We start from the raw sequence: 27588 nt of genomic DNA, 5'->3' as shown, positions 1-27588 counted from the left end.
CGGGTTTGGGCATGTTCCATCTAGTAGCTTCCAGCAATTTCATCATCATAATCATATAATCGGTTATTTTCCGACGTATAGATATTTGATAACATATAATATAACTCTACTTCATAGCCAATTATTTTTAAATTTATCTACTTGTAATCTATCACCACGGTATATATACTCGATGTCTATCACAGTACAGACGTAACTTTTTTTTACAAATTATGTGCTTTAAGAGGCCATAATAAGGATTGCAAAAGTATGACAACTTGTATCACGTCAGTCTCAATTTTATGCGTTTAGTTCTTCCATGACATCCTCTGCTTCGGCTCGTAAATTTTCCACTTTTTCTATCAGCATCATCTAAAATTAGTAAATATTTTATTTGTAAACAAGTGCTCACATAATGTATGGACTTACAATTTTTGTTGACATTTTATTAATTTTATTCAGAATAGTCTGTGACTTTTTAAATTTATTTAACACTTTGAGTGGCATAAAATCTACCAACCCATTCCACTGAACAGTTATTGGTACCGTCAAATACTTCATTTTCGGTCGAACGTCACTGGTAGCTATGGTTACCAGTACATTACAGTACCGATTGGTGAACAGTTTTATAACTTTGGTGTTACCACACATATTAACACCAAATTTTTACTAGTATTTCACTGTTAAATACTCGATATCCTAGTATACACAAAAAATATTCACGATGCGTCCCGAACAGAAAAAAATGTGAAAAAAACAGTACTCGTCCTCAAAAATGACTCGCCGCCAGACACAAAAAAAAAACAGTTTTATCTGTTTCATTTTAAATTCAATATCAAGTAGTGCACAATATCAAATATGTATTTTATATTATCCCACTAGAAATGAACCTTTTTTTTCGGATGTAAGGGCGCGTTCAAATAAGCCGCTGTTACACTGTGTTGCGCGGCGGTCACATTTCATACAATTTCTACAAGCGCTGCAACCGCGCGACGGTCGCGCTGCAGTAACGGTCGGTTGCACTCACGGTAAGTGAGGTGCACATGTTAAATTTTCAAATTAATCACGATGGATGAAAATAGATAATGTACAACAACACCCTACAATATGGGATAGCAGTTCCGCCAGTTATTTCAATCGACTGGACAAAAAAGGAATGGGAAACTGAAAAAACATAGCAGGTGAGTCATTTTTAATACCTATATGTGAAATGTGTGTCCCAACTAATTTTACATACAATAACAAGGTAAAAGTAATGTTTCTTCGTCAGAATCCATCGCGTAACTGAGTCGAATGATAAAATATCACTAAAAATTTGGTCGCACTTCAGCAGGGCTACGGTTCCGCGGCCGCCGCGCGGCTACAGTGCTTCTAATAGCGGCTAATTTGAACGCCGTGTAAAAATCGCCGTGTATAACCGCTCTAAATCGTGTGTATTAGTTTTTCGACCAAGCCAATGTTTCGTACCATGGTCACGGCTGACGTGTATACATATTTGTTTAACAAATATACATATACTATATATATTTAGATATGAATAAGTTGTTTCATTCCCCCATGTGTAACAATCGCGAAAACCTAAGAACTCGATATTACCCCGACGCTTATTCAAAATAACGTTCTACCGTAGATTGCTTAAACAACGCTATTCTGCGCTCTACTTTGGTAGGTAACGTTCACTTACTCTAGCTGCACTGATGAGGTGATTGGCGGCTGTCCTGGACAAGTGCATTATGGCAGACGTAAGATCTTCAACATTTGCTTTCGCCAGGTCTTCTATCCTCTTGTATCCCGCTCGCAAGAGTTGCAATGCGCGCGCCTTAAAAGTATTAAAGAAAAAGCGTTAAAGCAATAAAAGCAAGTGTTCGATTTTTTTTATATAAAATATAAGTGCGAATTTGACCTCCATCTCACCTGATGGAAAGTAACGACGAAGTCGACGATGGAGCATGCATACCTAAATAATGCCTATTCACTCTTGCTTTGAAAAGGCCCAAGTTATAACGTTCAAGGAACAATCAACATTCGCTGTCAGGTAGTCCTGTTTGTATGATTTTTTTATATATTCGTTTCCATCAGGCAACTATGACCAACTTAGTCTTCATATATACTATATGTATACAATGTAACATATAGTATATTATAACAAATTGGACTTGTCGGCGACGTATGGCGCAATCTGGTGTCAGATAACCGGACGCGGAATAGCCGATATACGACACCCTTCGGCCAAAACTCCTCCTTCATTAAGGTCGACAAATGTTCAGCCGGTACTCTCGCCAAAATTGAATTAAAATTCATGTTACGTACGTTATTATGAGAACTAATTTTGAAAACAGGTGCCTCTAACACGAGATTGTGATCGCTAGTGACCGCTATATTTACTTCACTTTTATATGAAAAATGTAGTAGGTGTGTGAAAAAGTGAAAAATGTAGGTAGATAACATAGTTCTCATATGTGTTAGTCGAGTTAAATGATAGTTTTTTTTATACTTTTGACCCGAACAGCCGTTGACAGTATTGAGCTACCATAGAGTTGAAATAGTTTTTTTTACGGCAGTATCGATCATAATCTTGAGCAACAATTTTGGTGAAATTACAGGCACATGGGACTTCTCAACTTATGTCTCTTGGTGACAGGCGCAGTGGCAGTGCTCCTCATATCTTTGCAATTTAAAGCTCTGAATGACACTGCAATTGTAGCTTACTATCAGACGATGACTTGTTTGTCCCGTCACATGATATTATAAAAAAAATCAAAAAATTCAAATTTAAAATCGATATTGAATAAAAAATTTACCAACAAGTTAGGAAAGAGCGTTGCCTACCTTTTTAACAGCGGGCAGCTCCATGAGCTGGCTCAACTCGGGCGCAGCACAGTGCTGCAGTCGCGGGGCCAACTCCGCGAAGAGCGCTTTGAAGCTCCACAGCTGTTCCAGCTCTTCACACATTCTGTGCGCGCACGACGCGAACGATGCCGATGACGACATCACTGATTGCACGGTACCGCGGGGTATACAGTACCTGCAAGACAAGTATAGTACACCCGAAAAATAACGTACCGCATTTGTTAAACATTTAGCGAATTGTACACTCGAGTAAACGATATTAATTCCTCAGTCCACAAACTTTATTTTATTCATTAGAACAAATGAGAAGCTGAAATTTAAGTTAGGTTCAAAATGGTATCCATCTGTCTACTTACTTGTCTGCCACAGCCGGGAAAGGAACTTGCTTCCACAGGTCATGCAGCATTAAAGCCAAGTAGAAACGACAAAGTACTTTTTCGGGAACATTCTGGAAACAAAATATTAAAAGAAAATATTCCCGGAAAATTGGAAAAATTTTAAAAATATAATTTCGAGGGCTCATACTATATGTTCTACGTTTAGAAATATCTTTTGAAGTTTTTCTTTGCGTGAATTATAAAATAAACTTGTATAGATAGAAGCCACTTATAGAAACACAAGATTTAAAATTATTTCACAACAGCGAAAAAATACCAATAGAATGGCTCCATCGTATTCGTTCAGTAACTTCAACTTGTGTCAACGTCATATGTGGAAAATTAAAGAAAAAATATTGGAAAAATATCCTAGATAAATATAATAGAATTTTTTCCACCTTTTTTATTTTATTTTTTTACCCAGCACTATTTACATAGTATGAATAATTCGCACCCTTGGTGTAAGACAACATTTACAAAATTACAACTTATTAGGACAGAGGTTTTCAGATTCTATGAACTAAATTTGTTGATTGTTTTCTTTAGTTCGTATATTTTTATGACTTTTATGTGATAAAAGCGCTTTAGACTTCTATGGTTTTGTAGTGCGCATTTCACCTCCATCTCACTTGAGAGAGAGTGACGATAAGGTCGACGATGGAGAATACACACCTACAAAAGGCCTATTCACTTTCGCCTCGAGAAGACTATAGTTATAGCATTCAGGGAATAAATCTGCAGGCACAGAATTCCACTTCGATGCCGTACGCCATATAAAAATCTTAACTTTAAGGTAAATATTATATGTGTCATGTGGCCTGAACTTCATAAATAAAATAAAATAAATACCAAAAAATAGGGGTGTAACCTACGTCTAGTCTCCCAATGATAGAAACAAATACGGGTCACAGATCACATGTGACTTTATTATACCAAAGGCGTTGCAGTTAGTAATTGCTGATCTCGCGAGTACTTAGTAAATGCGTTAAAAGAAAAACGGCTTTTATAAATAGATTGAAATGCTTATAACATAACTGCAGTAATGGCTATAGTGAGTTGTCATGAACGCTGGAAGCGTACACTAATTGAGGCTATCAGCGCAATAGCAGTGTAACCCACATTATTTATTACAATATTACTTTAAATGATACTTAATTATTAAATATTTGAATGTGTTTTAATGTACAATTTTTTTTCCACCCCTTGGACACTTAAGGGTAAAAACTTACTTACAAACTTATTTACGTACGTTACTATAATTACGTACAGCAAGACGCTGTCTATACACGCGCAAATGTGAGCAATGAAGTGGTAGGATTACAGCACAGAACAAAGTAATATTGTAGAAAAAAAATCTGAGTTACACCACTTTTACGCTAACAGCCTCAATTACGTAAAGCCTTGTGTATCTACCTGTCATACAGAACAGTAAGTACTATAGTGCGCGCGGAACTAGCTGGCCGCGCCTTAGGTATGTGAGCGGTGGGACGGGGAGGCGGGGGCACTTGATGTCATTACTCAGAATACTCAGTTCGGCGCCGGACTTCGCGGCGGCAACACATGTTGACAGTTCTGGCTAGTTTAGACAAAACGCACAAGAGATTGCAATGTCAAGATGAGTCCGCCGATAAAAAGACAATCTAAGGAAATAATATTTAAAGTGCATACGTTTTTTAAAAAACGGAAAGCCGATGTCAATAGTTTAGAATATAAAACTGATGCGAATATTCATAAATTAGTGGCAGAAGCAACCGGGATATCAGAACGAAGTGTAAGGAGAGTGATTGCTCAAAGTAAAACATCCTTGCAAAATACAGGGGAAGCAAAATTTAGTTCTCCACGAAGGCCAAAAGAGATAAAAAAGAAAATACAAGTTGATGATTTTGATTTAGGAGTGATAAGAAGAAAAATAAATCAGTTTTATACGGTACAGAAAACAAATCCAAGTCTACGAAAACTAAATGCTGTGTTAAAAGAGGATAATATTTTAGATTGCGGATTAACTTATTTAAGAGAACTTTTGCACAAACTGGGATATTCATTTAAAAAATGTAAATCGAAGAGATCCCTTTTATTAGAGAGACCAAACATTGTTGAATGGCGAGTGAAATATTTGAGGGCCATAAGAAAATTCAGAGAAGACAAACGAAATATATTCTTTTTGGACGAAACTTACGTTAACCAAAGTCATAATGTCCAAAAATGTTGGCAATCTTCGTCGGAGCCTGGTGTTTATGCAGATATAGGCAAATATATATAAAAGATATAGGCGTTTAATAATAGTTCACGCTGGTAGTCGGAACGGGTTAGTTGACGATGCTCTGCTAATTTTTAAATCAGATTCAAAAACAGGAGACTATCATGGAGACATGAACTCTACAAATTTTTACAACTGGGTTGATCGAAAGTTAATACCTAAACTTCCACCTAACTCAGTCATAGTTATGGACAATGCAGCTACTGTGTGCAAGTTGAGAAGAAACCGACTATGTCCTGTATGAAAATTAATATGCAGAATTGGTTGCAAAATCATAACGTGCCCTTTTCTCCCACGATGGTCAAAGCTGAACTCTTGGGCTTGATTAATACGACCCAATCAGAAAAAATATACACGATTGATGAACTTCTGAAAGGTGCAGGTCATACTGTTCTAAGACTACCTCCATATCATCCAGATCTCAACCCAATCGAGCTTGTGTGGGCAAATATAAAAAATTGCCTGGCCAGAGATCACATTAATGCTACATTGGACGAGAAAATTACAATACTAACAAGACTATTTTCTGAATTTTCTGCCGAACAATGGCAAAAATGCGACGACCACGTACAAAAAAACGAACAAGAATACTGGAATCATGATATGAGATATGATACTGTGATGGACGAATTCATTATAAACTTACAAGATGATTCTGACTCAAGTTCAGACAATTCAGAATCAAGTGATTCAGAGGATAATATGTCAGAGTAATTTCATATCTATAAATACAAAGTCGTGTTAGTTACACTAATTAATTAATAATAATTTCATAAATGATTCAAATATGTCGGAAGAATTTCATTTAATTTGTTTTTGGTTTATTTTACTTTTAATTGCAATGTACGGACAACAGCAAGTCCATCAATACATAAATGTCAAATTTATCCAATCAATTTTATACTCTATTCCCTGGACTTTAAGTTGAAAATCAATTGAGGAAATCTGACAGTTTGTGGCGGCCTGATGTGCTGCCGACTGTACATTGCAATTAATTAGATAGGTATAATATAAACTTGTAAAAGTTCAATTGGCTTTAATTTTTTCTTTTCAATAACTGAACAATTATTGTTCACGATATCTCGAGATTGGTCGTCACTGTCTAATCTCATGTGCGTTGCGAGCAGCAAGCAACCCGCCCCCTCACCCCTGTCCCTACCTAAGGCGCGGCCAGCTAGTTCCGCGCGCACTATAGTAGAAATAGTTAGTTCGCATCACACGCATGACCGCTACATGCACAATAGTCCGTACTTAAGCTCAGTCCGCCATTTTCGCTTTGTACGGTATAGTCGTGTAATTCTTTCGTGCAAATTGTCTAAAATCCAAGAAAAGTGCCTTATTGTGCTGTTTTGGATTGCAAAAATGATAGCCACACCAAAAATATAACCCGAGGTGGTATTGCATAGCATCGGTAAGTCGTATTTTAATCAATTTTCAATTTTCTGTTTATCGATTTTTTTTGATACAAGAAACCAGAGTAAATCTTATACCCCTACAATATGGTCGCTTCTTTTTTGGAGAACTAAATTAGTAACTCCAATTCGTCGGCGTTCAGCAATTACCCGCTAGATGGCAGCACATTGATTGAAATTTCAATATAATATCAAAACGTCGTAACTTGCTATAATAGGTATGGTATTGAACTTTCAACGATATGCCAACAGGGTAAAGTTTATATTATGTAATCAATCCAGAATTTCACTGTCACTTATTGGGTACTTAGAGCCAAATCTTTCACAGGTTGTAGACTAAATTTAATTACCGTGATAGGCTTTCCAGTCATCATGCGAATGGCGTTCATTTCAGTTATGCCCAGAATTTTGGCTGTTTGTACTTCTTCTTCGTCCAGATTGCAGTACTGGAAAATTTAAACATAATTATTAACACAATAATCGAACACTAAGAGAAAATCCTTCAATCCGGCTAGATTCGAACCAGCACTTTCTCCCAACTGAACAACGACATAAACCAGCCGACCGAGTAGAGATATCTATGAAAGTTTTTCTTCACTCAGCCAAGCAAAAAGTGTTAGATAGTACAAAAAAAACTTTAAAGTTTGTTTTTGGTAAAATTGTTTGTTGTATGTTATTATAAAATTAATGTTTTGTAAAAAATAATGGAACAAAAGTTATTATTTACGATGCTAGTAATACAGTCTTGCGAGATTGTTATTATTTTAGAAAGAACCCTGTTGATCGAATATATTTAGTGCAGTCAAGTAAATATCTACTTTTTTAACATCGGTTAAAATAAAACGTATATTTTAAAAATGAAACTTATTACATACCAACGAGTAATAATGTCTATAATCCGGTCGGATCCCAGCATAGTCATGTGGAGTGACCAAATACAGCAAATGAAGGCTGCCCATAAGTACGAGCGACTGAGACGCCACTTCCAGGTCTTTGAGCAGTTGCTTCGCGATTGACAACTCCATACAGCCTGAAAGGAATAATAACAACCATTTGTCTCCTATCATAATCACGTGATGAACCATTACAACTTAACGGTAAAAAAGATAGACATTATTAACGATTAACCTGTTTCAAGAAACAAAAGAAAACTTAATTATTATGCAATCATTATAAAGTTATGCAACTAATCTTTTTAATTCCGATGCTTAAACTGAGTAACTGAGTACCTGTATTTTCGGCATCTTGTGTGTGCATACTTTCTTTATACTTTTAGAATTTGCTTGACAAGTTTATGATGAATATTGATATAACGCAAAATATTTGTTTTATGAAATACCTTTGATAGCAGCTTTTCCCAATGTACTAACAGCGAGTTCGCTAGTATTATATACGACGTAATCTCTATTAGAAACAACAGGTTTGTGAGAATCTCTGTTGATAACTTCCACCGCGCCGCCTTTGATTAGCGAACTGATGGACTCATCGCAGAGTTGCTTCACGTCGATTGGGGAGCTGAAACACGATAGAGGTGGTGAGAAACACTATTATAACACTATAAAAGCGTCACCATTCAGGGTTGAAATCAATTTGTCAATCTTTAATAACAAATATACATAAATACTGTAAGTGTCCAAATGGTGACAAACTTACACGGTCATCTGGCTAAATTGGGATTCTGAAGCTTTGAGAAGCTTGTACAAAAAAGTGCATATATTTTTTAAACAACCAACGTTTAAGATCTTGGCAAAATCCAATGTTTTCCTTGATGTTAAAGGAGGAGAAATTTGGACGAAATATTCATTTGAAATAAAGTCGATAAAAATGAAAGTAATTAATTTTCTACTCCGTGAACCCAGTTAAGGTTAAATCGTGCAGTATAGCTGCGCTTGTGTTGACTATTTTTTGTCCATGTAGTTAATTTTCCCACCCTCCCTCCGCTTAAAATTAATAAAATAAATAACATAAGTATTTATTTTATATAACAACATATTATATAATAATCATAACAACTACAGTCACAAACAATATCACCAAAAATATACACGATACGTGATTCACCTCTCAACAAGACATCCTCGGTAGTTGTTGACTGTTCGACGCCCGGCCGAAAAATTGTTCTCATTAAACTCGTTTATTTCTAAAGTATGTGGTGCAGGTTTATTCGTGCACCGTAATTAAACGCAAAATAAGTGCAGGCAATATTTTTTTAATTCTCGCAAATACGGACACTGATGCTAGCGAGCTGTATAACAGTTTTTCTTTGATTTGTTTACAATAGCTCTTTGTTATATTTAAAAGTTCAGAGCAGCGGACTGAAATGGAATTACATATTTATTTTGTCGGCTTAGGCGGTCTTATTCTTATTCGGTCATTTGAGTTTCATTTAAATATGATTTTATTTCCAGACTTTCACTGGCCTTTAGTATAATTTGAAAAACCTAATGAATTTATTTAATTCAAACTTATAATTATGATGTTGGAAGACGCTAAGAATTATTTTAACAATAATTTCGCCGTTGTTCTTTGTGAGTTCTTTCTTTGAGAGTAATGCAAACATTTCCGAGCATGTTAAAAATATATTAATTTACTTCCATTTTTATAATATTGACAGCCTGAATATATTAATTATTGAATATAAAGTTACTTGTCACTGCAGACAGTGGCCATGAGAGTGCACTCCAAGAGCTCTCGAACTAAGGGTCTCGTATTGGCCATCTTGAGAGCTATGGCGCTCAACACGAGTCCGTCGAGAGCCGTAGAGCGGGAGAGCCCGCTGAGAGATGTATGCTGTGCCAGGACGCTCCTAGCGGGGGCCAGTCCGCCGCCCAGAACGGAGCACAGCCGCGGCCAGTCACTCGAGCTGCTTATGATTATGCTCTCGCCTGTATCATATATAGTTTTTTCCTTATATTGTAATTAAGTCTCACCACCATGATATTCAATTATTTTTTGTGAAATTACTCCACTAGTTTGATATAATTATTAATACGGAGATCGAAGACTTAGAAAAAAATTATTCGATCCGGCTGGATTTGAACCAACGTCTTCCAGCAAATCGTGGCAGACGCTATGCCAAATAAGCCACGGAACGAACCAGCGGACCTTACGATTTTTTTCGATATCGCCATTTGTATTATTTTTATTTTTCATTACGCCTGTAATGGCGTAGCATACTGTATATAAATTTATAAAATAGACAATGTATGCTGCATCATAACTAATATAATAGACATTTTTAACGAAATTGAGTTGTTTTAAGCGGTTTTTTTATATTAGTTTTAAGTTTTATTGTTAAGCAAAATGAACGCGATTGACATTTATTAAACAAAAAAAAACTTTAGGTGCGAATATCAAGTGTTATGACGAAGAGGGCAGTCTGTATCTATGTGTTAGTTGTATGTAAAAAAACAAAAATTCTTCTGAACACAAAATGTTTCAAAATTAAACGTACGTATTGGAAATGAAACTATTTTTCCGGATCTTAATCGCGTACATTTGTTGTTCGAACAAATCAACTTTTCGAGCCCTTTATATCACGTGATCAAGGTGTTTAAAAAAACAAATAATCTTATATATACCCCAAAACCCACATATATAAATAAACCCGATAAAATTGGTTCATTTCCAACACAGCGTTCAAAATATCTGTAAACACTTATAGCCCCGCATGAGGGATGCCATGAACACACATACAGACAATCACAAAATACTACCAAAAACCTACGAGACAAATAGATGTACGCCATACAAATATTTCGCCCGGGCCAGGAGTCGAACCCGGGACCAGAGTGGTAAACATTCGACCACGGAAGCAATTCAATCTGTACCCGTATATGTAAATGGTTTTAAGGTAAATTGAAGTAGTTTTCAAGTTGCTGAGTTTATTATCTGTATGGTTAATCACAGAAGCATAAATACAGTAGAAGTGCCTAGTTTGCGTAACACGTGTGCCAACAGTTCACGGAGTTCCGCAAAATTGAACTCAGTCCGCCATTTTCGCTTTGTACGTTATGGTCGTGTCAATCATCTCGCGCAAAACCTCGAACTCTTGCAAAAATGCCTTCTTTCGTTATTTTGGAGTGCAAAAATGATAGTCGCACTTGTAAGATTATATACGGCGATATTTCGTATCATATATCATTATTTTATTTTAATATTTCAATTTTCTGTTAAAAGTAATCTTTCTTTTGTTACAAGAAACGAAAACAAACCTTATACCGCTGCAATATGGCCGCTTCTTTTTTGGAGAACTTAGTAAACATCTCGAATTCGTTCTCGTCATTCAGCTATTAACCGCTACATGACAGCACATTGATTGGAATTTAAATTTAAAATCAAATCGTCGTACACTGGGATATTTGCATTTTGTTACTTGTTATTATACCTTTCTATTTGAAGGTATTAATATGAAAAAAAAACTAGGGAGACGAGACTGAGAAAGCGGCTAGTAAATCGTTACTGATTAAAGCATATACTTTTTGTAATTAAGGAATTATAAAGGTTTTTATTTATTTATATTTTATTTTATTTTATCTACCCGCTTCGGCACTGTGAAAGGGAAGACGCTAAGACCAGCGCGCCCGCACCCGCCGCCGCGCACGCGCCTGCACTCTGAATGAAGGCACTTCCATTGTTTTTTTCTTCCGTAGTTTCAATTGATATACCGTAGTGATAATCGTGATAGTTATAAGTAAACGTAACGACGACCGTTACTGGCGCACCAATGTCGCAGACGCCTGCGCGACCGGCGCGGCCGACCATCTGCCGATACGCGCTCAGCGTGACGAAGTCGCGGCCCACCAGCGGTGCACGAATGATCACCCTCTGAGCGGGCAAGTTCACACCTGCCGCCAGTGTCGACGTGCAGCACAGCACGGATATCACTCCCGACCTAGAAACGTTTTCATCGCGTTAAAAAACTTTAAAGTGATATTTTTTTTTGTTTAATATTACTTTAAATGATACTAAAGTACATAATTCTGTGGCTCTAGTGAAAAGGGGTACAAGTTAAAAATGCCTACTTTGTAAGGAAACGCGAAAAACAGTTAACGCTTAATATCATATTAAGCTTTAACTGTTTTTCGCGTCTCCTTGAAAAGTTGGCTTGAGCCACAGAATTTACACTCATCAGAAGTGTCTAGGGATCGAGGTTTTTTTTTATATACGTATAATAATATATGTATGTATTGATTACCCTATTAAAATGAAATAAAAATATCTATAAAAATTTATTAATTTTTTTTTTAATCATGAAATTTACCAAGAAAAACCATTTGTGTTCAAAAAAAAATAGTTAAAACAGCTGATTTTCAATAATTGGCAAAAATGTGCTTGATCCCTAAATACTTTTGATGTGTATATTTGGATGCTGTTTTCACGTAAAAAAATGTATATAGTATAATTTAAAGTAATATTGAATAAAAAAATGTATGTGGCTGTAAAGAACCATTACGAAATGTACATGAATGCAGAAATTCGTACCTAAAGGCATGCTCCAACAGCGTCCGCTCGTCGCTAGACAGCCCTGCGTGATGGTACGCGACGCCGAACCTCACGGCTCTAGCGAGATCGCCACTAGCACCGTCCGCCCGTAGCGCTGTCTCCAGTGCCTCGCGATCCACACAGCGGTGAGTCGCCATTTCACTGGGATGCCACAAAACAAAACCTTGCGAATTTATAATAGACAGATATTTGTAAAAAAAAAAATACGTCGAGAGTCATAAGGTACATGCATCGAGTATATAACCAGAAATAGAGACGAAATAAGGGCCATACATTCCTGGTAACTCATCAGTGATACATCACTTATAAATATCAATTCTCGTTTGCACTGCAATAGTACAGCGCCAACAACTGACCTGTGTGTACGTCTCCGTATATTCCAAACATATTCTGTTTATTATATTTATTGTAATAAAGATAATATCTCTAAGAATGGCGTGCTGTTCCATTCGGTGATGTGGAGAAAAACAGCAAAACATCTAATTACAGAAGAAACGGAATGAAATTTCATCGTTAATGAAATATTAAATTGTAATTTTCGTCCATTATGGCAGAGCTCAAGTTAACTGGTTGATTTGAAGTGAAACAATTGACGAAACCCGTCAATGTTTCGAATTCGGGTACGGCAGAATAGTTTTCAAACAAATTAAACAACATTTCTCCCTCTCTATTTCTCGTTATATACTCGATGGGTACATGCAAGCGAATCCTTAAAAAAATAACAATAATAATCCCATGGTGAAAACCTATATAATAATATGTATATGAAATAGTGGGTCAAGTCGAGTCAAGTCGTCTCCTTGGTATAATAAAGCCACATGTGCCCTACGTCAAAACTGCTTTTAACACATAAAAGTCGGAAAAATAATACGAAGAATAGAAACAAATTGCGTATATGAGAAAATAGAAATTGTATAACTACTCTTTGAGTACAAAAAACTTGTTGACTAATTTCGTTCGTAGAATTTTGAAATCTCTCTTTGAAATCGCAGAAAAGTTGCAATTTTGCTGATGTGGTCTTATTACACCAAAGGTGCGATTTATTACTTAAGCATTACTAAACTGTTTATGGTACAATAAATTGTTTACATGTCTCATACACAGTTCTCTTTAGGTGACTACAAATTTGCAAAAATTTTGACGATCGTTATATTCACTCGATAATTTGCTGTATTTTAACAATCAATAAGATCTGTCTGCTAACAGATTAGCTCTATTTTATCGATGGTTACTGTCGTCGGTCTGTCGGTCGGTCGATGGTCTGTTAATCATCTATAAAATATATGAAGGTAAAAACCGAACAAATTTATAGGTACATACATTGACCTACCAACAAATGGACGTCGGGTCTAATACAAAAACAACGAAAAAAATGTCCGAAGTTAACCTATACAAACGTAGTGACATGTAACGAAATTTAAAAAAACTAAAACATTTAATTTAAATTGTAAAGTCATTGAAGTACTGCCTAATTTTCCTTGCAACAATTTAAGGGCCCAAAAACACTATATTCAGCTTCTACTGGAAACTTAACAAAATGCACCATATTTAGCTTCGACTAAAAGTTACTTGAACACAAGAGTAATGGAGCAGCCTTTATTGTAAATATTAATTAATATTTATATCGACCAGCAGATCGGACGCGACGTGCATCCATCGGTTACCCGCCGCCCTTACCAGGTCATCCGTCCATCTAGTAGGGGGCCGTCCCACTGAATGCCTTCCGGTTAGTGGTTTCGATTCAAGAATCTTTCTGCCCCAACGGCCGTCAGTTCTACGAGCTATGTACTCTGCCCACTGCCACTTCAACTTGCTAATCCTTCGAGCTATGTCGGTGACTTTCGTTCTTCTACGGATCTCCTCTTTTCTGATTCGATCACGTACAGAAATGCCGAGCATTGCTCGCTCCATCGCTCGTTGAGTGACTTTGAGCTTTTTTATGAGGTCCATAGTAAGTGACATAGGTCACGTAGGTGAAGTAGGTCATCGCTGGCAACACGCACAGCTCGAAGACTATTTTCTTCAAGTACTGCGGTATTGCGGACGAGAAGACGTCCCGGAGCTTCCCGAAATCTGCCCAACCGAATCGGATTCGACTTCGATTGACCTCGTTCTCAAAAGTTGGCAATGCCTAATTGGACGGTTTGTCCGAGGTAGACATACTTGTCAACAGCTTCAAAAGTAGAGGTTCCCACTGTTATAGGGGTGGGTACGACATGGACATTCAACATAAGTTTCGTCTTGTCCATGTTAATTTTTAGACCCACCTGCTGGAAAACTCCATTGAGGTCACCATGCATTGTGCCAAGCTCTTTCAACGGAAAGAAGAATCGTTATTCTGCCATGTCCACGACATCGTCTGCAAATCAAAGGTGAGTGATGTACTCGCCATTAATGTTGATGCCGAGTCCTTTACAGTTCAGTAACTTGAAGGCATCTTCCAATGCAGTGGTGTGGCAAATAAAATACATTTGACACAATGAAAATCCAACCTGACGTTATTTGGGGCAAATGTATTTTATGACTTCTGATAGATAATCACAAGCCGTAAAACAAGTACACCAATATTTCGTTAATTAGTGCTAATGTTTTATAAAAAATCATTTTAAAAATAAGTTCAAAATCAAAGCGACTCTACAGTTTCTTTGTCCTAAATATTTCAATCGTTTGTAGTTAGAACAATTGAAACTAACCAAGAAGTTCATATAAGCTTCTTGAAATTGACACCATGGTTCTCTTTCCATTTTCAATGTGTAGAAAAAGGACAGTTAGCTATATAATTATTTTGTTTGCTTTTGTAGTTTATATTTACAATTCATTTATATATAAATTAAATACTATACAACTGTACAAACTATGATAATACAATATATTTGTTTGGTGAAAATATGACACAAAATCCTGTTTGTACACTTTACTGCAGTAATTTTTACAAGTTATTATTACGTGTGGCGCACTATAAGTTTCCGGAATGAATAAGAAAAAAATACTATAAATGGACAAAAATGAATTTATTGTTTCTCAAAATATTTCCCGTTAGCGTCAATGCACTTTTTCATATGAATGAATCAATTTTTAAAATATTTATGCCACTCCTCCGTGACAATCTCTGAAACATATTTTTCATACTCTTCGACAGCCTCTTAGGTGATGAAAATCGTTGACCGCGTAACTGGTTCTTAATTTTTGAAAATAAATAAAAGTCACAAGGTGCTAGGTCGGGACTGTACGCGGGATGGCTCATAAGGTCAACGTTGTTCACTTTTAAAAATTCATTTGTCTGTCTGGCCGTGTGAGAACTGGCATTATTGTGGTGCAAGATGATACGGCGTTTACGGTTATTGTTACGGTGTTTGTCAATAACTTCCGGCAAACAAATGGCCGTGTACCAATCACTATTCACTCCAAAACAACAGTAGCCACGTGTACAGTTTTTTTTAAAAAAGAAGCAGTTATCGGGTTAGAGGCACTTTCCACGCGCGTCACTATGGTTTGTTTCGGCTCATCTTGAAAGACCCATGCTCGGTTGATGCTTTGTTTTGGGATTGTAACTATAAATCCATGTTTCGTCACCTGTTACTATGTCCCACACCAAATTTGACGCCCCTTCGTTGAATCTGGTAAGCATGGCGTTGCACTAAGGGACGCGATCCGTTTTTTGAGCCTGAGTTAAATTGTGTGAGATCCACTGAGAGCACGGCTTTTTTACACCCAAGTGTTTGTGTTTAGTACTAATTGCATTTGACTCATGTCTATGCCTAAAGATGCCAATCTCATGATATGTCTCATGCCTTTCTGTTTTGATCATACGGCCCACAGCATCGATGTTTTTGTTGTTCACAACAATGGACGGACGACCATCACGAAATTCGTCACTGAGATTCACACGACCGCGTTTTAATTCTGCAAACCAACTATAAATAGTCGTCTTACATGGTGCTACAAAATTTTTCGCTAGCTAAATCCATGGTGGTGTAGACAACCAATTTCTAAAATGACGCCACAATGTAAAAACAAGTGACATTCAGATGAAACAAACTGTATTCTATAGCCAAAGAGTTCCATTTTCAAATCTTGTCATTTTTAAACATTGTTTATGTAAGTGGCCAGTTCCGGAAACTTATAGTACGCCCTATGTATATAGTATTGCATGATTGACAACCGCGCTGTCGGTCGAACAAACGAAGACTGTTGTACGATTGACGCTCTGTATGCGATTTTAACGCCCTATAACTGTGGACACTTTTAGCGCGAACCCGATGTCCATTTGTTGGTAGGTCAATGGGTACATACGCCTAATTTATATTCCACAGTTTCGATCCACAAAAAACACGTGTTGCTTACATTACTTACATCAAAGGTTCGGGACGGGATTCATTGTTAATATCGTTACATACAAAAACATCGTCGTCGACGATATTTTGCCCGTCCCGTTCCCGTCCCGTATACTGCGGCCTTAATTCGTCGATCGCCAAAAAATATGATGTCGATCACCTGTTGCTTACACATTTAGTCATTTGTTTGATCAAATTTATCAAAATCTGTAGACATTTTTTCACGGGCAATCCCCAGTGGCAGGGACCTCATTCTTGAAGAAGAGCTATATTGAAATTCTTAATATAAGTTTATATAGAAAGATCAGTAGAGGTACTGATAACTTACCGTCGTTGCAGCTTGCAGAGCAGCGAAGCCACGTTTTCACAGTTCCGCTTAGTTGGGCAAAAAACGAGGCAGGAGCCCTTTGGGACTACTTCAGCTACCAAGCCCCCCAGCCAGTCGGGGTCCAACCTCGCGCCCGCCGCAGAGTACTAAATACAAATGGTAGGTTTTTAAAGTTTATGCTGTAACGGTCCTAGAGTTGTACTGTAGTCACTTATAATTATTACATCTTCATTGACAATTAATTATACATCGCACTGCGGTCTACTCTACTCCGAGTATAGCCGCCAGACCCAGAAGATGTAGAAGATCTCGATGAGCTCGTTGAGTCAGACGGTCTATAGTTTGCTATAGTATATTAGGAATAGATAGCTAGTTTACAGACACAGTGCTGGTGATCGTTAAGAGCAGCGGTTTCTTTGGGAAGAACAAATTAAAATAGGACGGTGTTTTTTACCTTTGTTAATTTGTACAAAAATTCGTTATGTATGTAGTAAGAACAACATTTATAATTATGGTGTTAGTTTATTGGAGCAAAGCAGTACCTCCCGACATGCATGATGTGCCCTTGACGCGCGTTTTGTCACTGCTTCGAGCAGGAGTTAAAATTACAAAAATTCTGTTGCGTTCGCAACAGTACGGGCTTCGCTATGTCGTGAAGTCTCGGGCACTTAAATTTAGGGGTTTTAACACCCCTAAATTCCGTGTTTGACGACCCAATATTTACATTTACCGAAAAAATGTACCTCTCATAAAATATTCGGGAGACATGTTGTTTCTAAACTATGCGTTGTCATAAACTACCTACAGCAACTTAAGAAAAGTAAAGTTTTCTAAATAACCCTGTCAGGAGTACAACTAATATTGTCTGTCTCATAAGATAAGACTAACTTAAATAAACATAACTAAATTAAGTAAACACGTTCTACAACATGCGTCAAATAGTTAAATTACAATAGTCTCGTAACCCTTAATCCGGCCCTAACGTAAAATAGTAAATTAAGGCACTCAATCACGTCCCTTATCACCGCTTAGAGATGCACACTTGATACCTGTTAACTGTTTTTGATAGCATAATCAGAAGATCGTTTTTTTACTAGTCTATTTTTCAATGCATTTGGAAATACTTTTAATTTATTTTACAAGAATTTACTAACTTTTAAACGAAGAGTACATTTTAATGAGATCAACATTTAAAATGAAACTTTCTGTTAACTTGAGCTGAGTAGTTGAAATTTTAATAAATGTAATGTAAAAATATATAAATCGGTTCTCAGAGGGCTGCAGAACACCTCCACGGTTCGTTTTCTTATTCTTGAGTATCGATTATCACATTGCTAAATTTGATTATTTATTACAATTTATTAAACGACCTGTATTTAATTTACTTTTACTTTTGAATTGCTCATGGTACTTATATCAGACAAGACGATTATAGCGAAACCTATTTCTTTATCATAATTGTCTTTTTAAAATTAACATTTAGATATTTAATAATCAACGATTTCCGACGCGTACGTCGCCGCCGCGCGCATCTCTATGCAGAGTTGCCAACTAAGCGGCTTTATGTGACATTTTGACATTAAAAGCGTCTTTTATTTCTAGAGACAAAAAATTTGCTATTTTTTGGCACGTATTTAATTAGGTTTAATCGTTTAAAATTTAATATTATTTTAATCTTAGTATTCAGGAGTCTTTCGCCTGTACTGTGACCATAAAGTTCTGACCAATTAAATGGACCTTCTGTTTAGTGATATTTGCTTTAGTCTAGTTGGCAACACTTTTTCATTCATAAATTAGTTCAAAATGCCTGGTTGTATGGTAACTCGTGGACTCATGTTTTTTTCGTGTTTACAACACAAAACAACGTTTACTTATTAATTTTCGGGTTATTGAAATAGTGCCGTTATTAAGCAGTGTTTGTGTTAAGCATGGAATTAATAAGTACTTCGTACAACTGGAAGGCTTACTGTGTATTGAAGCGTGCGCCGAGCGAGATGTCATAAATCTTGGTCCGTCTCTTTCTGACTAACAAACAGAGATGACGCCATATTATTTTAGTGTTGCCTAATGTAAAACAAATAAAACTTTCCAATAATATTTAAATATCGTGAAATAATATAAAGACTTTGATTTATTTGCGACCTATTGCATTCATAGTTGGTATGGTATTATTTACAAACATCTTATAATATTCATGGACAAAATGACGTATTGTTTTTATGCCAATTTTTTTTTATAGTCAACTACCGTATTGTATCAAATATCTCACATGGCAATTGTGCGAAAGGGACACACCAAGAAAGAAGATGTCTCACTTGAGCTCAGATCTCTAAGGAGATATTGGTTATTTAAAAAGTATTTTATTGCTATTCATTTAACGTTCATTTTGATATGTCAAAATAATTGCAGTGAGCTTTCCAGTTGTACGAAGTACTTATTAATTCCATGGTGTTAAGCAAGTAAAGTGTATTAGCGTGTTTGTGTGGAAAATCAGCATGTGACCGGCACACCCAGGAATGTGTCTGGAATGTCTGCAAGAGTAAAGGGAACGTGGACATATAAAACATCCTTTTAATTTAAAGTAAGTTCAATGTTTTTTAATTGCCTATTCAAGTGAGAACACGTATTTCTTCTGCGAGTGCCAATGACACGAACGCCGCCTGTGCGGCAGTAGATGTACTAACACGATTGATTCGCTTATTATACTGTTGTTGTACCGCGAAAGATTTAAATCTGGACGAACATTTTTCAACTGCTCTGATTTTACATTTAAAGTAAATAAAACTCCTATATGTAGGGTTCTTAACGTGATATTTTCAGCTATATCGGTCGTTCCGTTCCACCCTATATGTATGTACATATACAGGGTGTCTCACGGCTATGCCACATGGAGGGAAAGTATCTTAAATACCATTGATACAACATTTTACTGAAAGAAGACTTCATTGTGATTTTAAAAACAATTCGAACTGCATTCAAAGATTGTTAAATAATCGCTTATCTGAACCGGGAATCGAACCCGCAAAATGTGAAAAAAAAACCACCTGTAATTTTATTATACTGATCGAAAGACTCAATCATAAGGATTGCTTTCTTCTAAATAACATAACATCTTAAATAAAAGGAAAACTATGAAATTTCACTATAATTTGAAATTTTGTTCAGGACAATGGACAACTTTTTCTCTGACTATGCCGCGCTCATAACAACATACATTATCATTTCAAAGTATTACTAATGAGTTGAAACTTGAAAAATACATATCATTTCCATATTATAAATGCATGATAAAATAATAAGGAAATTCACAAAGAAGTTCACAATCACAAAGCGGCTGGCTGATTATAAAATAATAATTTGAAAATGTGTTCCATTTTCAAACGTCTAATATTATTCTTTTGTTTTTTTTTTAGTGAATTTCTTTTTCGATTTCTTGCATTGCAATTGTTGTGTGAATTTACTTACCATGGCGTATCAACATAATTTGGATTTAATGGAAGCATACTATATGAACCACAAAAACATATCACTAGCTTTGCAGTGGTACCGCGAACGGTATCCCGATAGAGAAACACCATCTCGATTTATTTTGAAAAGGTTGATGGATAATTTGAAAAAATTAGGACGATTTCATCGTTGCGTACCGCAGCCACAGCACCAAATGATAAACGTTAACAATGACGAACTCGACATTTTGATTTACTTTGAGGCGAACCCGAAGAATTCAGTGAGGGAAGGTGAAGAAGAAATTGGAATTTCAAAAAGCAAAATACACCGCATATTGAAAAAATACAAATTCAAATTTATGTTGAAAGGCGATTACTTCAAAAATTACGACCGGGTGATGCCGAAAAACGACTTATTTTCGGCCACCAAATCGAGAGGCTCATCGGTCAGAATCAAAATTTCCTGACTAACGTTATTTGGTCAGACGAGTCAAACTTCAGTAACAATGGTATGTACAACCGGCGTAATAATCGTGCCCAGACAGAATCCCTTACGAATCCGCGAGACTAATGATCAAGTGCGTTTTTCGTTCAACTGTTGGTGTGGGATTGTGAAAAACCGGGTTCTCTTAATACATTTTTATGAAGGACATCTGAACACTGAAAAATATTTAGAAATACTTGAGATTTTAAGGAGCGAGATAATAATCTTCCCGATGCAGAACGACGAAGTCTCATTTTATCAGCAAGATGGGACTCCGGCTCATAATAGTCGGAGAACAGCGGACTTTCTTAATGAACATTTTCCTTCCTGGATCGGTACTCATGGACAAATGAAATGGCCTCCGAGATCCCCGGATCTAACCCCGTTAGATTTTTTTTATAAGGATATGTAAAAGATTTAGTTTACAGGAGCCGGTATGAGAGTGTGCAGGAGTTACAAACTGAACTTAGACGTATTATTTTAGACATTCACCATGAAAAGATAAATAAATCAACAGGAAGCGAAATTATGAAAAGAGTGAGAATTTGTATACTACATAATGGGAGACATTTTGAACATTTGATAACTTAAATTGATTGATTGTAAGTTGCAATGAAATGTACCTAATTATTTTAATTAAATTTCAATTTCATGGTCTTCCTTTTATTTAAGACGTTATGTTATTTAGAAGAAAACAATCCTTATGATTGAGGCTTTCGATCAGTATAACAAAATTACAGGTTTTTTTTAAACATTTTGCGGGTTTGATTCCCGGTTCAGACAAGCGATTATTTAAAAATCTTTGAATGCAGTTCGAATTTTAAAATCAAAATGAAGTCTTCTTTCAGTAAAATGTTCTAACAATTGTATTTAAGGTACTTTCCCTCCATGTGGCATAGCCGTGGGACACCCTGTATAGCCAAGCTGTAGCTGTTACCATTTCTTTATCACAATAGTTAACTAATTAATGTTAGTGATTTTGAGATGGATGTCTTATGGCCTCTCCATACCCGCGCGCGATTCACGCGCGAAGCCGCAAACTACCTGTGAAGCGTGAGTGTGGAACTCATTCGCATAATCTTCGCGGCTCGTTCCCGCTTGTTGTAGGTATTTTGTACCGCGACAGGTTAGCGAAGCGAGAATTTGACGTGAACGCGACAAGGCTCCACATTCGCGTCGGCACAGTTATCTGTAAGTAAATGCCGCGGACTGTTGTGTTTGTTTGTATTTTTATTGTTGACTTGAACGTGCTTAAAATAGCCGTGGATTGGACAAATGATCTAGAACTGATATTTTTATATAGTTGTGGCATTTCTTTTTTCTTTAAAAAAGCGTTATTGCAAATCGCCAAAACGCAAAGTTGTCCCGCAGCAACGACAGCAACTTCGGCGTCCATCTTCGTCAAGCGCCCGAACTATACTGTAAACCAGACGCGCACCTCTGCGAGTGTGGAACAGTGGCAGTTCTTGCCGCGATCCGCACCGCGATTCGCGCCGTGAATTCGCGCGTGGATCGCTCGCGAGTGTGGAGAGGCCTTTAAAAAATGCCTCATAATATTATGATAATAGTCATTACTCACATTAAATGCCAGTTGTCTATCAGGTACAATTTCCATTCCCTCACTACTCCACAGGATCTTGTGCAGTACATCGCCTAACTTGACGTACTCCTTCAGTTGCACTGGTCTAAAGTCTTGCTGGTACACTTCCGCCTTGAGAAAGCGAGCCAGTTCGGGTAGGTTGCCGATTGTCGCGCTCATACCCACGATTTGGATAGCCTCTGTCACAGTGACATAATATAACATAGTTTAATAGCATTACAGAAATCCTAAATCTCAATACTAAAATTTCAAACTGTGACTAAACGGCATGGGAAAGATGTCAAGATAATATTTGAAAATATTTTCGATGCAAACGATATTTCTTTTTATGATACCAAGTGACGGGACGAATAAGTCGTGCGCCTGGTGATAAGCGACACGCCTGTCCATAACAGTTGCAGTACCATTCAAAGCTTTAAATCACAACGATCTGAGGGGCTCCGCCACTGCACCCGTCGCAATGAGACGTAAATTGACAAATCTCATGTGCCAATTTCGCCAGCAGCCAGAATTATTATTGACCGACTTTAAAGAACGGAGGACGTTCTCAATTCAACTGTAATTTCTTTTTTCTATACATGTTACGCGATAACTCCGCATTTGTGAACCGATTTTGATGACTCTTTTTTGTTTGGAAAGAGGGTACCTCAGTAATGGTCCCATTTAAATTTGAAAAAAAAATATTCCACCTCTAAGGGTGGCAAACTGGGGAATGAGTGACTTTTGAGGTCTGTTTTTTAGTACTGTGTACTGAGTTTATTTTATTTTATTTTTTTATTTATTGAGGGACAAACAGTTACATATATATAAAAAAATACATATTTTAAAATTAACTTATAAATAAACCTATAGTCCCCTAAATATATATTAAATAAAACAAAAAATAGGTAAACAGACGATCTGATAGACAATACACAACTACCAGTTATTAATAGATATAGCCATAAACATATAGATATAACACATGCAACAACATCATAACTAATATAAGAAATACAACTCATAATAGAAAAATCATTAAACTATTAACAAAGCTTTGAGTGAAAAAAAAAATTTAAATAAAAAGAAGTAACGTTTTTGCAATCCATCAGTGAACCAATTATACTATTTCTAATTTGTGTTGTAAACAATTTATAATAATAATATTGCTATCACGGCATGCGAGAACCCGGCATTATTGTAAATAACAAAACCAATACAACTTACTGGTAGCAAAAATAACAGTTGATAAGAGAGTTTCTAGAGTACCTCCTCTACCCGGTTCTCCTATCAGATGTAGTTCATCCACCTGCAATAAAATCCACAAAGAAATATCAATTTTACGTCTATATGGTGGGAAGAAAACAAAGGTAGCGAAAGTCGCGATGTGCACAGAGAACGATTCTGACTACTGTTCAAGCAGGCACCCAAGACTGATCAACTGAGGTCTAAAAGTTAATTTAAATTGACTTCTTTAAACATTAAATTAGAAAAGAAAACACGTATTTAATATTACAGTCCAGTCTATTCTTGAATTTGTTCATATTTATAACTATAAGTTAGAAACAAAGATGTATCAAGAACTTTGAACAATGTGTCCACCATTCAATTAAACAATGCTTGTAGGAATTGCTTTACCATGACATAGGAGTTTAAATTTATGTCCTCTTGTGTGCATGTTTCATTGATCAGTTTAAAATTCCTACTGTATTTTGAATATATATTTTTTATGATACCAAGTGGTGGGACTAACAAGTCGTACGCCTGACGGTAAGCGACACTGCAGTGCCGCTCAGAGCTCTAAATCGCAAAAATCTGAGGGAAACTGCCACTGCGTGTGTCACCCTGAGACATAAGTTGAAAAGTCCCATGTAATGCTTCTATTACTGCTTGGCGGCAGAAATAGGTAAGGTGGCAGTGCTTCCCTTGACGAACTCTTTCACAAGGAGCTTTACTGCTACTAAAATATAGCAACAAAAAATAAAAATAAAATATAACACAACTTACCACAATAAGGCCAATTTCATCCAGTCGATTAAATTCAATCAAGCTTCGAACTAACGCCAATCCTTTTTCTATAGTAGCTATGTAAATGCTGTTTTTCTTGCGTCGCTTTTTAGGCGGAATATGACCTTTGCCTCCGGCATATTCTTCAACTAGGAACTCTAGTTGAACGGCGAATGGAGATAGGGACCAGATCTAGATGAAATTCAGAAATGTGGTTATTTTAGACTCTGTATGATTGTACTAAAGGGACTGAAAGATGTGCCAGCAGATTCATGAGTATATTGTAGCTGTAGCTGTGATTAGTGACCAAGAGCCTGCCAAAAACAATTTTTTTTCTCAGACATTCCGTTTTTACCTGTCAGCAGCAGAATAGCAACATTATTTTATATGTGATTTGAATTGTAAATGCACCAAAAACATTAAAGCCAGCATTAATAAATGGCTTCTAAGTATGGTATATTTTATCCCATTATGTTACCATAGGTATATTGGCTGAGATGGCACTCAGATTTCGAGATATATCCTAAAATCTTGTGATTTAGTGATCATTGGAAACCTACGTTTCATTCTATACAACTTAATAACAATCACGAGCCATAGATGTGTGACATTTATTAATTAATAATTAATATGCGCAAGTCGAAGACATTTTAATTAATAAAGTGTATTTTACAATTTAATAAAAAGTTGTGTTAAGATATTTATATTACACCTACACTTAAGATCGATCTATTAATAAAGGCTCAAAAGTCAAGAATGTGATTTGATGTTAATTGAAACAAAAACCACTATCTATGGCATATGTAAGTATATCAAAAATATGGTATAAGGAAAAGATAAAACAATCTGTACTGTGGCACCTTGGAACATAATTTAAACCTAAAATAAAAAATAGGATAAATGTTATTATACCTTCTCCTGTACAATGGCAACAAAAGGCAGTATAAATAGTGCATTCTGTTTCCTATTTAGCACTTCTCGGAGCATAAGCACCTCGGCTACAAGTGTCTTCCCGCCACTAGTTGGTAACGCATAGATAAGGTTATGCCGATTTCTGATTGCATCTAGATTTAAGCACTCTTCTTGCCAATCTGAAACATAAATGTGACTTTGATAAGGTTCATGTATTACTTGTAGCCAAAAAATTTGTCACTAATATTGACATTCCTTAAAATTCTGTGATACAGTGTTGACATTGAAAAAAGTAGTCATTGATTCCCAGATCATAAAGTAATAAAAGATCTAGAATGAATGCTAATATCTATTTATTTTGTTACCTGATGTAGCTAGTCAGCTGCCTGAGTCTGTGGACAACTATTTATTTTTATACAATACTAAGTGTTAGGACTAATAAGTTGTGCGCCTGGTGGTAGGCAACACACCTATCCATAACAGTTGCAGTGTCACTGAGTGCTTTAAATCGGAAAGATCTTAGGCACACTACCACTACGCCCGTCACCCTAAGACTCAGTTCACAAATCCCATGAGCCTGTAATTTCACCAGCACCCTTACCCTTCCAAAACGGAATGCATTACTGCTTGGCAGCAGAAATAGGTAAGGTGACAGTACTTTCCTGGATGAACTCTTTAACTCTTTCACAACAATCATTTATTTATTTTGCTATGGACACTGACTCGCTATAGAATCTACTAAAATCGGAACTTTAAAAAATCCTTATTTCATAGTTATGCAAATTACACTTCAAATCATCATGTTGATTAATTTCTACTACTCATTTATTAAGAGTCTCCATTGAGACGAATGGTTAAGAAACTCCAGGAGTTGTTCTTTGTAAATAAACATTTCTATACATTGATCATTTACATTACTTATTTCAAATTCCATATGTTGAAACAACCTGTAAGAGATAAATGGGTCACCATGGATTTTTTGAAAAATTACTAGATGGTAGGATAAATCTTTCCGATGTTGTGACTTGGCCATCCAATTGGCCATCCCTGACACAATTATGTTTTATAATGTAAATGTTGTACAGTATTGATATTAAATAACTTACCATAAAACTTTTCTATATTCCTATAAGTTTTAAATAAACTTTTTGTTATAATAGGTAATCCATAAAAGCTCTTGTTATCACATAATTTACTTTCCACAATTTTAAGGTTACTTGTCTTTGGTTGATTATCTTTTTCTTCTAATACAATACTGCTTTCTTTGATGTCTAGCAGAAAAGAATCTTTGGTCTCAAATAAACTACTTCTGGCCTGATTTTCTTTACTTTCTAAACCACATATAGATTGATTTACTACTTCAAAAGTGTGTTCAACTTTTTCTTTAAAAGTTTTTTCACATTCTGAAGTCAATAAAGCATTGTTACCACAATTTATTTGACTACATTCCTGGTTCAACTTCGAGTAGAAAATGTCATCTGATATACTCTCTATTTCATTAAATTCTCTACATACAGTTGATGAAACTTCATTTAAAACAGTATTTAAATCTCTACTAACAAAAGACTCCCATTTCTCTATATTCCTTATCACGGAACAGTCCAAAACACCAGGCGAACAAGGGATATTACTGGATATAGAACTCGTGTTCCCGGAGTCACATAAATACTCGATTTGATTACACGGCAGGGGCGGGTCGTCAGGTTTATCAAGTGGTGACATCGGTCTACTATTTGAACTGGCCAAATCATGGTTTTCTATATCTAAAATATGAATATTACGCTGTAACGATCTGTCTATACCAAACCGTCGTTTTTTAGTCATTGACGTATTCTCTTGAAATGTCTTGTTTACAGGCAACATTTTATAGGTTATGCTTAATATTTAAAGAGCAACATTAAAGAAAATACAGAGGATAATAAAAATATTAACTAAAATAAACAAATATACAACACACTTGTTTCACACGCGCCATCTTCAAATTTCCAATTAGAAAATTGACAATCAGATCTTCGTTCCAAAACGCCTTACTTCATAAATCAGCATCCGACTCAGACCTAATTTTTATTCATAATTTTGGCCTGGATACAAGTCTTTTGAGCCATGTCTTCGTTTAAT

At 36.1% G+C, this 27588-nt stretch overlaps 1 protein-coding gene across 1 annotated transcript; it reads right to left on the bottom strand.

The window, feature by feature from the left end:
* Position 1: 1 nt before the first annotated feature.
* On the bottom strand, positions 2–27326 carry LOC113235161 (helicase POLQ-like). The gene is made up of 16 exons (XM_026470762.1): positions 26577–27326; positions 25471–25649; positions 24559–24750; positions 23779–23860; positions 22552–22751; positions 17043–17188; positions 12360–12521; positions 11600–11769; positions 9523–9760; positions 8215–8390; positions 7751–7905; positions 7226–7321; positions 3186–3277; positions 2809–3004; positions 1664–1798; positions 2–351 (listed from the first exon to the last, which is right to left on the bottom strand). The coding sequence occupies exons 1-16, from the start codon at positions 27292–27294 to the stop codon at positions 280–282; spliced, it is 3009 nt and encodes a 1002-aa protein (XP_026326547.1). The 5' UTR covers positions 27295–27326; the 3' UTR covers positions 2–279.
* Positions 27327–27588: the final 262 nt, after the last annotated feature.

The sequence above is a fragment of the Hyposmocoma kahamanoa genome, unplaced genomic scaffold, assembly GCF_003589595.1.
Source record: "Hyposmocoma kahamanoa isolate Upper Pololo Valley unplaced genomic scaffold, ASM358959v1 87, whole genome shotgun sequence".
In the NCBI taxonomy this organism is placed as follows: domain Eukaryota; kingdom Metazoa; phylum Arthropoda; class Insecta; order Lepidoptera; family Cosmopterigidae; genus Hyposmocoma; species Hyposmocoma kahamanoa.
Note: the sequence above shows the minus strand (reverse complement) of the source record. Positions and strands in the feature narration are given on the sequence as shown.